This window comes from Myxocyprinus asiaticus, chromosome 6, assembly GCF_019703515.2.
Source record: "Myxocyprinus asiaticus isolate MX2 ecotype Aquarium Trade chromosome 6, UBuf_Myxa_2, whole genome shotgun sequence".
NCBI lineage: Eukaryota > Metazoa > Chordata > Actinopteri > Cypriniformes > Catostomidae > Myxocyprinus > Myxocyprinus asiaticus.
Window position 1 is genome coordinate 3,691,391 of NC_059349.1, and position 14,399 is coordinate 3,705,789.

General features: G+C 40.4%; 2 protein-coding genes across 2 annotated transcripts in view; both read left to right on the forward strand.

Annotated features, from left to right (window-relative positions):
* LOC127442169 (gastrula zinc finger protein XlCGF57.1-like) overlaps nucleotides 1-9,919 on the forward strand; it is a 55,786-nt gene extending 45,867 nt beyond the window's left edge. The window contains exon 5 of the mRNA XM_051700012.1: nucleotides 4,771-9,919. Within this exon, the coding sequence (XP_051555972.1) occupies nucleotides 4,771-5,610 (840 nt within the window). The 3' untranslated portion in view covers nucleotides 5,611-9,919. The remainder of the gene's footprint in view (nucleotides 1-4,770) is intronic.
* Nucleotides 1-14,399, forward strand: part of LOC127442946 (gastrula zinc finger protein XlCGF7.1-like) — an 898,889-nt gene that overhangs the window by 711,127 nt on the left and 173,363 nt on the right. The window lies entirely within an intron of this gene.

The window sequence follows — 14,399 nt, forward strand, 5'->3', positions numbered from 1 at the left end:
GACGCGGACATTTTTGTCCTCTAAGGACCTCTGAGAAAATTTAAATTGACGCACAAGGGTTAAATAAAATGTATTTAAAAAAGTTTGGGAACCCCTGCTCTAGACTATTGCTAAGCTGGTGCAGTAAGATATAATTTTGCAACCCTGTTTCAAACCGATGTGTATTATGTACACTAATTGACGGTTTGTTCAAGCATAGTTTTCTAGATTGGCATAAGATCAATATGTATTAATTTTTTTATCTGCTAAATTCCATATATTGCTGTAATGTAAGGCTGGTGCTGGCAATGGCAATGCAGACGAAGACGATGATGATGTAGGAACCCGGGTGCAGTTTATACAGTTGTGAAATCCAACGTGAAATGGAACAAAACATAGACTTGACATGACAACATTACACCAAACACAATACCTGAGGACAATGGAAAACATGAGGGCTTAAATACATGGACAAGGGGTAAAACAATGACAAGGGAACCAGTGAACAGACAGAACTGATAACAAGATAAGACAATAACCCAATGAAAACCAGACACAAGAACATGGAGGGAAACAGGAATCACATGACTAGGGAACACATGACATAAAAAAATAAAAGACATGAAAAACATGAACAACCACATCAATCAATACAATTGCCATGAGATCAGTTTTATTCATTTTCTGTGCTTCAAAGCTAATTTCCTTTTGTACTAACTGGGTATATGTGTGTCAGTGTGTGAGTGTTTAGTTTTGTAGTTGTAGATTAACTCAATAAAGTCTTGTCTTAGTTCAAAGAGAAGTTGACTGTGGTTCCTGATCATAACTATTAGTCACTAAAACCACCTGACACTTGAACTGTGCTAATAAATAGTGTTTTCACCAGTGGTGAATTCTCAGGGCCAGCAAAGCCTTCTCTGCTGGCCTAACATGATAAATAAATAAATATTTTTCATCCTTTCATTCTCAGTCACCTTTTTGCCTATGTATTTTTAATCGCTTTCCACTCTTAATTAATCTACAAACAGATCGATTATTATTCTTTGATGCTTACAAGCAAAGTGTGACAACTGTTTCAAAAATCGCATGCGAAGCCGAGCGTGTGAGTCTGAGCTCCACACCCTCAGGCCTTCAGAATTTCCACAGAATCCCTGAACAGTGCAAATGAATGGGCAACTAAAGTCAGACTGTCAGATTCATCAGCCAATCAGATTGATTTATTTGTTCTTGGTAGGTGTGATTTTTAGGATACTACGGCGGTCCACACAGCCACAGCATCACTGAGAAAGAGATCCTTGTGGATTTAAAAACAGGAGATGTTCTGCATGACCGTGTGATTGCTTAATTTACTAAACAGGAAAGGAGGACTGATTTTCATTTCAAGAAAATTGTTAAGTGCTTTTTGCATTGTTTAAGCAACATCAGGAGTTTTCTAAGTGTAAATTAGGCTGCTTGAGCATTCAGTGTTGGATCAAGTTTTGAAAAGTAGTGCTGCATTCCATTCAACTCAGAAAGTCGGATTTTACAACTTCCTACTATGAAAAGTGCAATGGAATGCATCTTTAAGTCAGAATTACAACTTGTAGGCTCATGCAGAAATTCTCAAATTTTGATGAGATGCAGGGGCATGATGTCACACAAACATGTGGACACTCAGGGATATATAAAAAGTAAGTGATAAACATTCACTTTATTAAGTAATATCGATAAATGTGTTAGTTTCCACATTACATGATATTAAAGCTTGTTTAACAAATGCCTGCAGAAACAGGTGTATAAAACATTATAATCTCTTTTGATAATCGTACACCTGAAGCACAAATGCTAGCGCTGCAGCATTGTTTATCAGTTGGGTTGCTAGGAGACATCTCTAATGAGAGTCAAACCCCTGCTAATCTAACGGGAGCGTTGCAGTTCTGAATATCGGGGAATGGAATGCATTTATGGTCGGAGATATCAAGTAGGAATATCCCTCATCCAACTTGAATGGAACGCAGCATAACCGTGTACGCTGACGAAACGAAATGTATTGCAAGCAACATTTAAATCACAAATATTTTTAGATAGATTTTTCCAGGTATTATAGACCTCCTTGATAGATTCATATGAAAAATTATGATTTTTGAATGTCTGTTCGGGAGACGTTCATTTAACAAAATTGTCATGATGTAAAATTAGGCTTGCTTGAGCATTAAGTGTCGTTTCAAGTTTTGGCTTTCGTGTGTGGACGTGTTTTTAAAATGTCAATTGGTATTACTAGTTAGCTGTGACATATCGTATGATGCCCAAAGTCATGGGGTGTCTTATTCATTGTGAAACTGTGTTTTCTTAATGGCATGAATCATACTGAAGGTGTAGACTTTAAATGCACGGCCCACCACTGGTTTTCACTATATTTGAGGTATTATTGTCAGTGGCTAATGAGAGTAATATCTCACTCTACGTACCCCTAAACCTAGCCCTAACCGTTCCTTAACAATATAAAAAACATAAGAGGCAGATAAATTTAATCACAATAATTTATTCTGAAAAATGGCAAAAGCCAGTACAAAAGTAGTCCAAATGACAATGACACGTAAGAGCCGATGAGAATTTGACATCATTGATCATTGTTGACTGTTAAGACAGCTGTGGCTGATGGAGATGAAGATTGTTGAATAAAAGGCTTGAATTTTGGTCTATTCCTCACACAGAACTATCTGAAGACTTGAATTATAGTGCATAAATAAAATAATTCATCTCATTGATTATAAATGCAATAAAACTAACCAATGTAATCCATGAATTCTATATTCAAGCACACCATCACACCAAATGATGTCACATCCTTTTTGATCTCCAGCTGGTGAGAGATTTGCTAAGAAGTAAAATAACGCTGTTTTTAGGTCTCAGTACTGACAAGGGGGTCGCACACCGGACGCATCTGGTGGACGGTATGGTGCGTTCTAAAATTCAATACAATTATTTTCTGTTAATGTACACACACCGCCGCCGACAGATGCCGAGTGGCCCACCTACAACTCTGGAGGCTGCTCAAATTTCTGCCATGCCACGGAGCGCAACTCAAATATTTTCCATTAAATTCGACCCAAATTATTATCAATGGACATATATTATTTACTCTACCCATGTTCATTCTTTAAAAAGGGAAAAACTTGCTGACTTTTGTGTGTATTGTCTGCCATGTGAACCGCATCGACGTGCCCTGTGTTTGATACCTATGCCGTGACCTAGACACGGCGTGGTGCCTCTCGTCCGCTGTGCGACTGCCTTTAGGGTTTGGGTTAGGAGTATATTAATGGGTTGGTCATTAACCAAAAAAAAAAAAAAAAAAAGAAAGTACATTAATTCAGTTAGGTAAACAACACAGTAATCATCTAATTTCCCCATGTTCTATTTATTCTTCAATAATAATTATTAAAAAAATAGGATTGTCGATAGACAACATAGGGAATTCATAAAGTAAATCGATTCATAAAGTAATTTTCTTTTATTCTAAAAATGAAAAATAAAAATAAAAAAAGTTGTAGGATTAGGATTATTTACTTTAGAGGCAGGATTAGGTTTTAGGTTAATCTGTAGCCAGTATAATTAACTTGAAAAAAAGTCTATGGTATGCCATAATTAAGATCACGTAAACGTGAACCCTCTTGCAAGGATTCCATTGTTTTGACCAATTAGGCCTACACAGAACAAAATGAAACAATTATAATCTGAAAATAGCTAAACACATTAATTGTTTTTAAAAAAATTCAGCAAACTAACAATGAGCAAAACTGAAAAACTAAAAAGCCTTTCAACATAAATTATTTGCTGCTTTCGCTATTGAGGACTCTTATTTTGAAATAATTTTCTTGACCAGTTGTTCTGCATCTAGTGGTTCTTTCATTTTGTTTAGTTCCAGCAGGAAGTAGGATGCAGAGCACACAGCATAATTTCTGTGCATCAAACATTATCTTTCACGCCTTTCCAGAGATGCTCTTCGTCTGTAAGTAATATAAAGTTAATATTTTTGACATAAGGCACAATTTTATTCACTAGAACATGAATATTAGTATTTTAAAAGTTGTTTTGTTAAGAAAAATGCCTGGGTAATCATCCTGCAAATTATGTCTTATTTGAGTGCTGCATAAAGCTCCTAATGCATGTAGTTTGATTAGTATATTTAGTTTTGTTCTGTATTCAATTGGGTATTTGTTGCTTATGGGCAACAAAAAAGCAAATAAGTCAAACATTTAAAAAAAATAAATAAGCCTACAACATAACCAGTTCACATCCACACAGCAATCACAATTCACACCTTCAGTGAAGCCCCTCCGACCACAATTTACTTATAAATGCTGGAAATATTTCCATCATCCTACAGGTGAAGAAAGAGGAACAACTCCAAGTTTAACAGCTGAAGTCTAGAGACAAACTATTGCAGAAATGAAGTGTATTAAAGAGGAGAAAGAAGACTTGAGTTATCCAGAGACACGGATAATAAAACATGAAGATGCTGAGGAACAAAGAGGTTGGTGCCCATTCTTCCATTCTTGATTATTTTTGATTGTTTATCAACATTAAGTTAACAAATTTTTAATCAGTTCTCTATATCCGCTATAGTTAGAGAATCATAGAAACAGTAAAATAACAGTTGACCAAACAAACAAAACCAGAATTTACCAGATTATATGATATTAACATGAGAGCATGACAGAACAAACCGTGGCCTGAATTAAAATGATCAAATTAATTCGAGGTTCAGTCGTATATGTTGTTTCACATTTATTACTGTTTATTTTAGACTTGATGGAAGTGAAAGAGGAAAGTCAAGAACTGAATGACGTGGAGGAGAAACATCAGTATGATAAATCTGATAATTTCATAACTGGTGAAGAATCGAATAGTTGCCCACAGACCGAAAATAATTTCACACAGAAAAGAACTCGAAGAACAAGAGCCAAAACAATATTAACTTGTCCTCAATGTGGAAAGAGTTTCACACAAAAAGGAGATCTTGAAAGGCACCTGAGAATTCACACTGGAGAGAAGACTTTCACATGCACTCAGTGTGGAAAGAGTTTCACACAAAAAATACACCTTAGGAGGCACCTGAGTCTTCACACTGGAGAGAAGCCTTTCAGATGTGTTCAGTGTGGAAAGAATTACACAGAGAGAGGACAGCTTGAGGTTCACATGAGAATCCACACTGGAGAGAAACCATTTACCTGCCGTCAGTGTGGAAAGAGTTTTGCCAAAAAAGGAAGCCTAAAGTGTCACATGAGAATTCACACTGGAGAGAAGCCCTTCACATGCCTTCAGTGCGGAAAGAGTTTCACACAAGCAAGCCATCTCACTGTTCATCAACAATATCACTCTGGATTAAAACCATTTAACTGTGATCAGTGTGGCAAAAACTTTATGTGGGAATCACATCTAAAGGTACACCTGACAGCTCATGCAAATGAGAAGTCTTATGTTTGTTCCTTTTGTGGAAAGAGTTTCATTACATCAGGACACCTGAAAACACATGAGAGAGTGCATACTGGAGAGAAGCCATACCACTGCACTTCATGTGGGAAGAGTTTTTCTCAGTCAGGTGGTCTACAGAAGCATTTAAAAAGGCATTGTTCAAAGTTGTTCTTGTGAGCAAAGTTCATCTTCAGGGTCAACACTTACACTGCGGCCAAAATCTTATGGAAAGAAATTGGTACTTATATTCACCAAAATGGCATTCAACCGATCATGTATAGTCAAGATATTAATAATGTAAAAAAATCAGAACTTCTTAAACTACTTTAAACGGTTCTCAGCAAAACATCCTCCACATGCAGCAATGACAGCTTTGTAGATCCTTGGCATTCTAGCTGTCAGTTTGTCCAGATACTCAGGTGACATTTCACCCCACACTTCCTGTAGCACTTGCCATAGATGTGGCTGTCTTGTCGGGCACTTCTCACACACCTTACAGTCTAGCTGATCCCACAAAAGCTCAATGGGGTTAAGATCCATAACACTCTTTTCCAATTATCTGTTGTTCAATGTCTGTGTTGCTTTGCCCACTCTTAACCTTTTCTCTTTTTTTTTTCTGTTCCAAAAGTGTTTTTTTCTTTGCAATTCTTCCCATAAGGCCTGTACCCCTGAGCCTTCTCTTGACTGTTGTACATGAAACTGGTGTTGAGCGGGTAGAATTCAATGAAGCTGTCAGCTGAGGACATGCGAGGCGTCTATTTCTCAAACTAGAGACTCTGATGTACTCATCCTCTTGTTTAGTTGTACATCTGGCCATCAACATCTCTTTCTGTCCCTGTTAGAGCCAGTTGTCCTTTGTCTTTGAAGACTGTAGTGTACACCTTTGTGCCCATTCTTCCTCAAAACAATGATTGACTGACGAGTTTCTAGAGAAAGCTGTTTCTTTTTTGCCATTTTTGACCTAATATTGACCTTAAGACATGCCAGTCTATTGCATACTGTGGCAACTCAAAAACAAACACAAAGGCAATGTTAAGCTTCATTTAACAAACCGAATAGCTTTCAGCTGTGTTTGATATAATGGAAGTGATTTTCTAGTACCAAATGAGCAATTTAGCATGATTACTCAAGGATAAGTTGTTGGAGTGATGGCTGCTGGAAATGGGGCCTGTCTAGATTTGATCAAAATTGGCTTTTTTCAAATAGTGATGGTGCTGTTTTTACATCAGTAATGTCCTGACTATACTTTGCAATCAGTTGAATGCCACTTTGGTGAATTAAAGTACTAATTTCCTTCCAAAACAGCAAATTCTGTACATTATTCCAAACTTTTGGCCGCCAGTGTAATTAAAGCAACATTACACTATTGTAATGTAACACAACATCAGTCAGATCAGTAGATCTGCTGGCTGTAGTTAAAAATAATAACACCAATAAAATAACAAAGACACAGTAGATATGGACAGAAAAATGCCATTAAATGCATATAAATGATAGGGCTGGAAAAAAAATCTATTCTGTTACAAATCGTGATTCTTGAGCCAAAGAGATTTTAAAATCGTCTCCCAGATGAAAAATTGATTTTTTTATTTAAAAAATAAAAAATATATATCTTTATCTTAATGCTACAATGATTAATAGATTAAATATAAGAAGCTTTATTTGTGCAGAGTTCCACATTAACAGGTTTTCTCTCTGAGAAGTTTTGTCTCTTTAATTCTTTACGTTTAGTCCTTTAATGCACCGCTGCAACAGCCATCAAGTGCCGTTTGTTCACTGTTGGATGTCAAAATCCTTTGCTGTGATCAATGTTCCTGTTATTATGCATAATCCAGAAGTTAATTTGAGTGGTGTTGTGTAGAGTATTTGTCAGAAGTCATTCTGCAGATTCTCTCTGACACTGCTTTAATAAATAGTTTAGCTGTAAAAAGGCTTATCAAACTATTGGATGCTGTAAACTACATGTTTTCATGCCCCTACGGTATTTACAATCTAACAGCCAGGGTATTCATGTGCAATGGCAGGTAATTTTGCACATTTACCTGCCACTGTGGACAAGAAATACCGCTAGACACAAAGATGTCTGCTTGAGGAAACACACCTGATTATATTTTGAAGAACAGACGACAGACATGCCGGCAAAGCGCGTTTTATTTGCTTTTTTTGTTCAGAAGTTAATTTGCTCTTTGGCGCCAACGTGCGCAGCTCGATCGTGTCTCAAGGAACACGTGCAAATTTTGAGTTCTCTCTGTCAGTCATCTGGGAGCAGTTTGTAAGAATGTTGTTGTCTATGAGAACGCTGCATAGGATCTAAGACTATCTCAGGGTGCATATGCAAATAACATGCAACGACACTGGGACTACAGGTTAATTGTCATGTGTGTCATAATGCTACAGCCCCAGAAGTTTACTCTTTATCCTTCATTTGTATGTTTCAAAATTATCATTATGATAATAGTAATAGCCTCTGGTAATATATATTTTATATTCTAAAATAACAAAATTAGTTTGATAAGTTAAAATGATATATTGTATATATTTATTTTTTGAATACAAATGGACATAATGGGCCTTATGGGTTCCTTTGTGCTAACTAGTCACCTAGCTCAGACAAGGCACTGACTGGTCGATTAGTAGTTTTAAATTGGTAGTTTTGCACAGTCCTACGTTTTACCTGCAAATTATATATTACAGAGTGTAAACAATTGTCATTTCAGACACAACTGTTCTTCAAAAGACATTTCTTTCTGTGAAAAAGGACTTGAAGGTTTTTTGTTTTTACTTTTTAAGAAGTTTTGATATAAAAACATCAAATTGCAGTACTTACAGAATCACAATATCGCAATACATATCGAATCGGCTTGGAAATATCATTGTAATATCGAATCGGGAAGTCTGTGGCAATTCCCAGCCTTAAAAAATGACTTGTACAAAGTTATCTATAGGGATTTCATTAAATATCAATATTTCGATTATTGATCTGCATGTTATTTTATCGATACATTTTTTAACCATCAATATATTAACATCAGCCGATGTTTTAATTAGAATCCTAATTTGTGTGCTTTCAATTCACTGCCAGCTGCATTCCATTCAATGTAGTCTGACGTAATAGCTTTGGGAGGCCACAAGGGGCACATAACATTTACTGACTACGGTCGCAGCATGGAAAAGGCATCACACACACATATTACGAGCTGATGGCAGTTCAAAATTTCCGAATGTTTTTGTACTTCATGAATTAACAAAATGTTGTTGACGAGTTTGCAGGTAAGTGTATGAAACTAGTGTAACTGCGCAAAATGAACGATTATAAATGGTGACGTTTATTATGCAATTTTCCTGTATGTAGCATTGAATAGTTCTTTCATTCAAGCTGTCAAACCACAAAAAGACATACTTGCTACTGAAAATACATTGTGTAGGCTATATGAAAGATACTTGTATATCATCCAATTATGACTAGAGTAAATAATCAGAATTTTAAACAGCCTTGATTTCTTAAAACATGATAAGAAACAACTTTTTATCTTCTTTAAAAGTTTCCTACAAACAGTTCTAGTACTTGAAGAGAAACAGATGTATCTCACTGAACAAGAGAGAGGACAGAATCATGAAAGTGGAATTTTGTTTTAATTGACAGTGAGCTCTTATATTACCTGTGTCAACAACCAGCAAAAAGAGCCTTTCTTCAGCAGAGAACTGCATCACTTCTGCTATGGACTCTGTTCTTTATATGTCCTGGCAAACAGATCTAACTATAAGAGATTCTTCCTGAAAGAAGAGTTTGAACTTTTTCATGTGTCTTGGAGGACATAACAGACTGGCATTTTGATTGATGTCACAATTTTCCAATGATAAAAAGTGAATAAAAAAAAAAAATGACTGGAAAGACAAAGAAAAATATCATGATACTGTCTAATCCTGAGTTATTGTAAGGGGGAGCTGCAGCTGTACAGCTAGAGAGGCAGTTTTATAAGCATGGCTACATGAGTGGAAGTAATACAGTGTCAAAGAATAAAGAACATTATTCAACACAATGCAAGCCAGCTTCTGTGTATGCCTAACAGAAAACATTCACATAAAGCAATGATGTTTGAAAAGTAAAGATGTGCAAATCACATCCTGTATCATTGAAGTCAACAGAAATTGTAGTGTTACAAAACTTAAAGAATGTGTGAGCAGTGAGCATGATGAGTGATTTTTTTAGGAAGAAACTCAGGCTCTTTTTACGCACAGAAGCAAATATGTTAATTAAACTATAAAGTTAAAGAAAGACAGATGTTCAAGTTATTTGTATTTGCTTTGTTGTATTATGAATGATTTATTGGTGTCAGATTGAGGTAGTAGTCCACTTTGAATAGAGCATTTTGAAAAGCTACTATGTAGCTACTAATGTGGTTTTCTTCTCTGTGTTCTAACAGCAAACACCTTTGTTCACTTAATTTACTCATAATAAAGTAAAACCTCTGCTGATTATCCTTAAGGGTTTGTTTTATTAATGCAGTGGTGGAGCCAGGATTTTTATACAGGGGTGGCCGGGCAGGGACCACCAATCAATAACTCTGGGGTGGCACTAAATTAATCATTATACAAATGCAAAAATCTGTCCTACCTTAAAACTGGGCTGCTTTAGGTGCCAACAACACAGTCATCTATAATTCATTGTACTTGTTTGTAATTAAAGGAATATTACACCCAGAAATTAAAATTCTGTCATTCTCACTCGCATGTTCTTACTAGCCAATATGACTTAGTTTTTAACATGTAATACAAAAGGAGATGATGAATGTTAGCCTCTGTAACCATTTATTTTCATTGTATGGGAAAAAAAATGCAGGTGGTAGAGCGGGTTGTCCACTAATCGCAGGGTTAGCGGTTCGATTCCCGGCCCACATGACTCCACATGCCGAAGTGTCCTTGGGCGAGACACTAAACACCAAGTTGCTCCCAATGGCAGGCTAACGCCTTGCATGGCAGCTCTGCTGTCACTGGTGTGTGAGTGTGTGTGAATGGATGAATGAGACACAGTGTAAAGCACTTTGTAGAACCGCTAAGATTAAAAAAGGCGCTATATAAGTGCAGACCATTCTACATCTAACTTTTGTTGGGCGCTTCATTCAGGAGTGGGTTTGGTTATTAGCAATAATTAATAATGATCAAAGATATGTTTAAGACACGGCTGGTCGCGAAGGAGAGCATGTAGCTCCTCCGACTCACACGGTGGCCCCTTGTGTTGCAGGGTTTGCTACCCGCTGCCGGACGGTTTGGATGGCCAGCCTTGCTCCTGCATGGTAATCAGATCTGCATCGCTGGGTCTCGGTCACAGGTGCAGAGTCTGTGGACAGGTCTGCGGGTCTTCTTGCCTTTCTTTTGCCTGCCGACGGATGAATGCATTTACCGAACATTTTGGGGTAGTTGGAAGCCACTCATCTCAGAACTCCCAGGCCGTGCCCTGTTCTGCGCCTAGCTTGGCTAGGCGGTTGGCTTCATCATTACCGTCTTGGTCAGAACTGGAGGTTTGGGAATGACCTTTGACCTTTTTCCAGAACACTGTCATTCCCAAGTTGGTCGCAAGCCAGGAAGAGTTCCGAGTGCTTGACTTCCTTGTTTCTCGCATTCCTCATGCCGTTTTCTCTCCATGTGGAAAAGTGAGAGATAAAACTATGACGAGCATAGTTTGAGTGAGAACAGATTGTCAGTTGCTCAACAGTCAACTTGGCGGCTTGCTGGAGCATGATGAGCACTGCTGCAATCTCCGTGTACTGGCTTGTCTTGTTGCCCAATCGGTAATTGTTTGGTTTGTCGACGTTGCAGTTGAACCAAACAATATCGGCTCCTGCCCGAGTCTGACCTTCATGGCGGAATGAACAGCCATCCATGTAGACCCTTGGGAGGTCTGCACAGGCATTCTCATCATAGTGACGATGATTTGACGGGAGCAGTGGAGTGGTGACAAGTAAGGATTCTGGGCTCGGTTTCCCTTTGCAGTCACAGTGTTGGCATTCAGCCAGGCCCTGGCCCAAGGCCATTTTATGGTTCTGGGCGTACTTAAACTCAATGTCGTAGCCTTGCAGTGCCATCATCCATGTGGCAATGCGGCTGTTGGATACCCGCCCCTCCCTCAGGGGGGACAGGTTGGTGACAAATCTCAATGACTGTCTTCTGACCCCCAATGTAGCTACGGAAGTGTTCCACAGCACATACGGTGGCCCAGAGGGCATTCTCACAGTCAGAGATCTTCATCTCGACTACACTAAGAGGTCGGCTCGCGCAGGCGATGCACATTTGTCTGTGTTTTGTTTCTGTGTCAGGGCGGCACTGAGACAGTGGGACGAGAATCTTGCCTCGAGATGGAATTCTTTGTCCTTGTCTGGGTAGGCCAGACAGGGTGCAGAGCTGAGCTTGTCTTTCATCTGGTGGAAAGACTGTTCCTGGAGCTCTCCCCACTCAAATGTTTTGTCTTTACGGAGTAGTTCCGTGAGGGGTCTGGCTATCTCCGCATAGTCCTCATGAACTGTCAGGAGTAGTTGCAGACACCTAAGAAGCTTCTGAGTTCTGACAATCCTCAGAGCTTTGATGTCACTGATGGCTCGAACTCTCCCAGCTTGGGGTTTGATGCCATCTGCACTCATTGTTAGACCCACGTACTGGACCTTGGCTAGTGTAAGCTTGGCTCGAGCGGTGGAGAGTTATTCAGAGGGTGATAGTCAATGGTGAGACGCCACTTGCCGGTCAGCTTTAACACTGGCCAGATAGGCGAGCTGTAGGTTGAGTTGCATTCCCGAATGATTTGCCTTTGCAAAAGCTTGTCGAGGATCCCTTGGATCGACTCATAGGCAGCCTGGGGGATTTTGTACTGGCATACAAATGTGGGTGGAGCATTTGGATCAGTGGGAATGCGAACGGTGTGGAGATCGGTGACCCCACAGTCATGGGAATCTCTCGAGAAGATCGGTTGGAAATCATGAAAGAGTTTCCGAAGTGCTTTTCTCTGATCCTCTGTCGTTAAAGCATCTGTTTTGGCAAGCTGCTCATTGACCTCGGCCTCAAAACCAATGTAGGATTCCTTTGGTGAGGAACAGGTTCTGTCATCACCATGTGTTGTATCTCCGGGTTGAGTCACAAGGGAGTATACGACCATGTCACCTCTAGTGCCCAGGTTAGCACTGCAGATTGGTTTTCCTTGTAGCGCTTGGTGGCGGGCCACCTTGATCATTTTGGTCGGGAAAGTGGACAGGACACCATCCAGGTTGTCATCCCTGGCTAGCGATGGAGGTAATTCGCTGGCAGTGTCAGTTCGAAATCACGAAACGAGGTATCGACCAACATCCCTAGCGGTCACAGTGCCGTCACCTGAATCGGGACATGCGTCAGGTTCTGAACCAACAAGTAGGTTGAACGGTGACTCAACTTGAGCAGGGGCGTGCTGCAGACAGTCAGATTGAGTTCCCAGAAGTGGGGCAAGGGTTGGAAGAATGCCTGTGGGCCAGGTATCTTCTGTCCTTTAGAGATCACCAGGCGGATGGGAACACCTGCTGTTCGCGCAGGGATAGTCATATCTACCTCGCTAGCAACCTGGCATGCCTGGGGAATGATCTGGCTGGATATCATGTGTTCTACCTCAATGGTCAGAGAATGCCTTTCGGCCCAGGCTTGGGATTACAGAACCTGGTTGACTGTGTCCAACTGTGTGCCTAGTCTGACCAGAAGGTCCGCCCCCATGAAGAACGGGGGTTGGAGTTGAGGGACTACACTCACAAAATGCATGACCTGCCTTTTCCCAGTCCGTACAGAGAGGGCGCATACCCCAATCACTTTGAGGAGACTTTGTGGTGACCCTGCTGAAAGGATGCAGTGACTTTGCGGTGTGAAGAATGGAGGTGGACTGTGTCGACACAAGTTGTCGTATAGGTCCTGGCTCATAGCGGTCTTTTCTGGCCAGGGCACTGCAAGTGCTTCTGGTGTCGCTATACGGTTGATGTGCAGACCTCCCACTATATGGGGGCTGTACAGGGTTAACTTTGTGTTTTTCAGTGAACAAAGTAAAGACTCGTGGCCAAGAAATGAGTTTTGACTATCAACCTGTGGCGGCTGTGGGCTCACAGGTGGCATAGAAGGATCAGAGCCAGGGTCAGGCTCTGGAGGAGGCATGGTCATTGGTAGGGGACCTCTGGACTCCTGGACGATGGCAACTTGTCCATCTGAAGCTGGCGAACTGTTTTCTGGATCAAGTGGCCTCGGTGTGTCAACCTGAGCCCGCATGTGTCCACATTGGCAGTCAATGTGCAGAGCCAGTCGGTCCAGTAGGTCCTGGCCTATAAACAGTGGTTCTAATGGGACATATGTAAATGGGTGTACCAGCATCATCCCTTGAAAGGTAATGTCGATCCATGCCCGTTTTGTGATAGAAGATCTATCTTGCGTGTAGCTTGTGATGCTTACGTTGCAGGTCTCGATCTGTAATGGTTGCAGAGGGAGAGCGTTGCTCTAGCCACCTCTTCGGAGGTGTTGGAATCCATCAGATTTATTTTGGAACCAGTGTCGAGTAGAGCGTGGGAGCTGATGCATCCCCCTACCACTACTGATGTGTATATGTGTCGGGCGTTGCCCTTACGGCCCAGATTGCCCAAGAAGGTCAGAAAAGGATGGTGTGGTGTGTTAGGAGTGACTGTTTTGGGGAGCAACTTGGTCTCCCCTGTTCCCCTTTCCCAACCTACAAAGTAAACTTTAGCCTTAATGGGAGGGGCTACAAAGTCTAGTCATGCTGACGGGGGTCAGCGCCATGTTCCTTTGAGGAGTTCGGCAGCCCTGGTGAATGGCAGAGTACGTCAAGCTGCGTTACTACCTCCGTCAGGCATCTGATTATACCCTCCATTTCCTGTCTTAAACCTTGTTCTCTGGGGGGGGTTGAAACCTTGTCTTTCCACTCACCTTCTTGTTTGGGTTTCCGTTTGAACAGTACC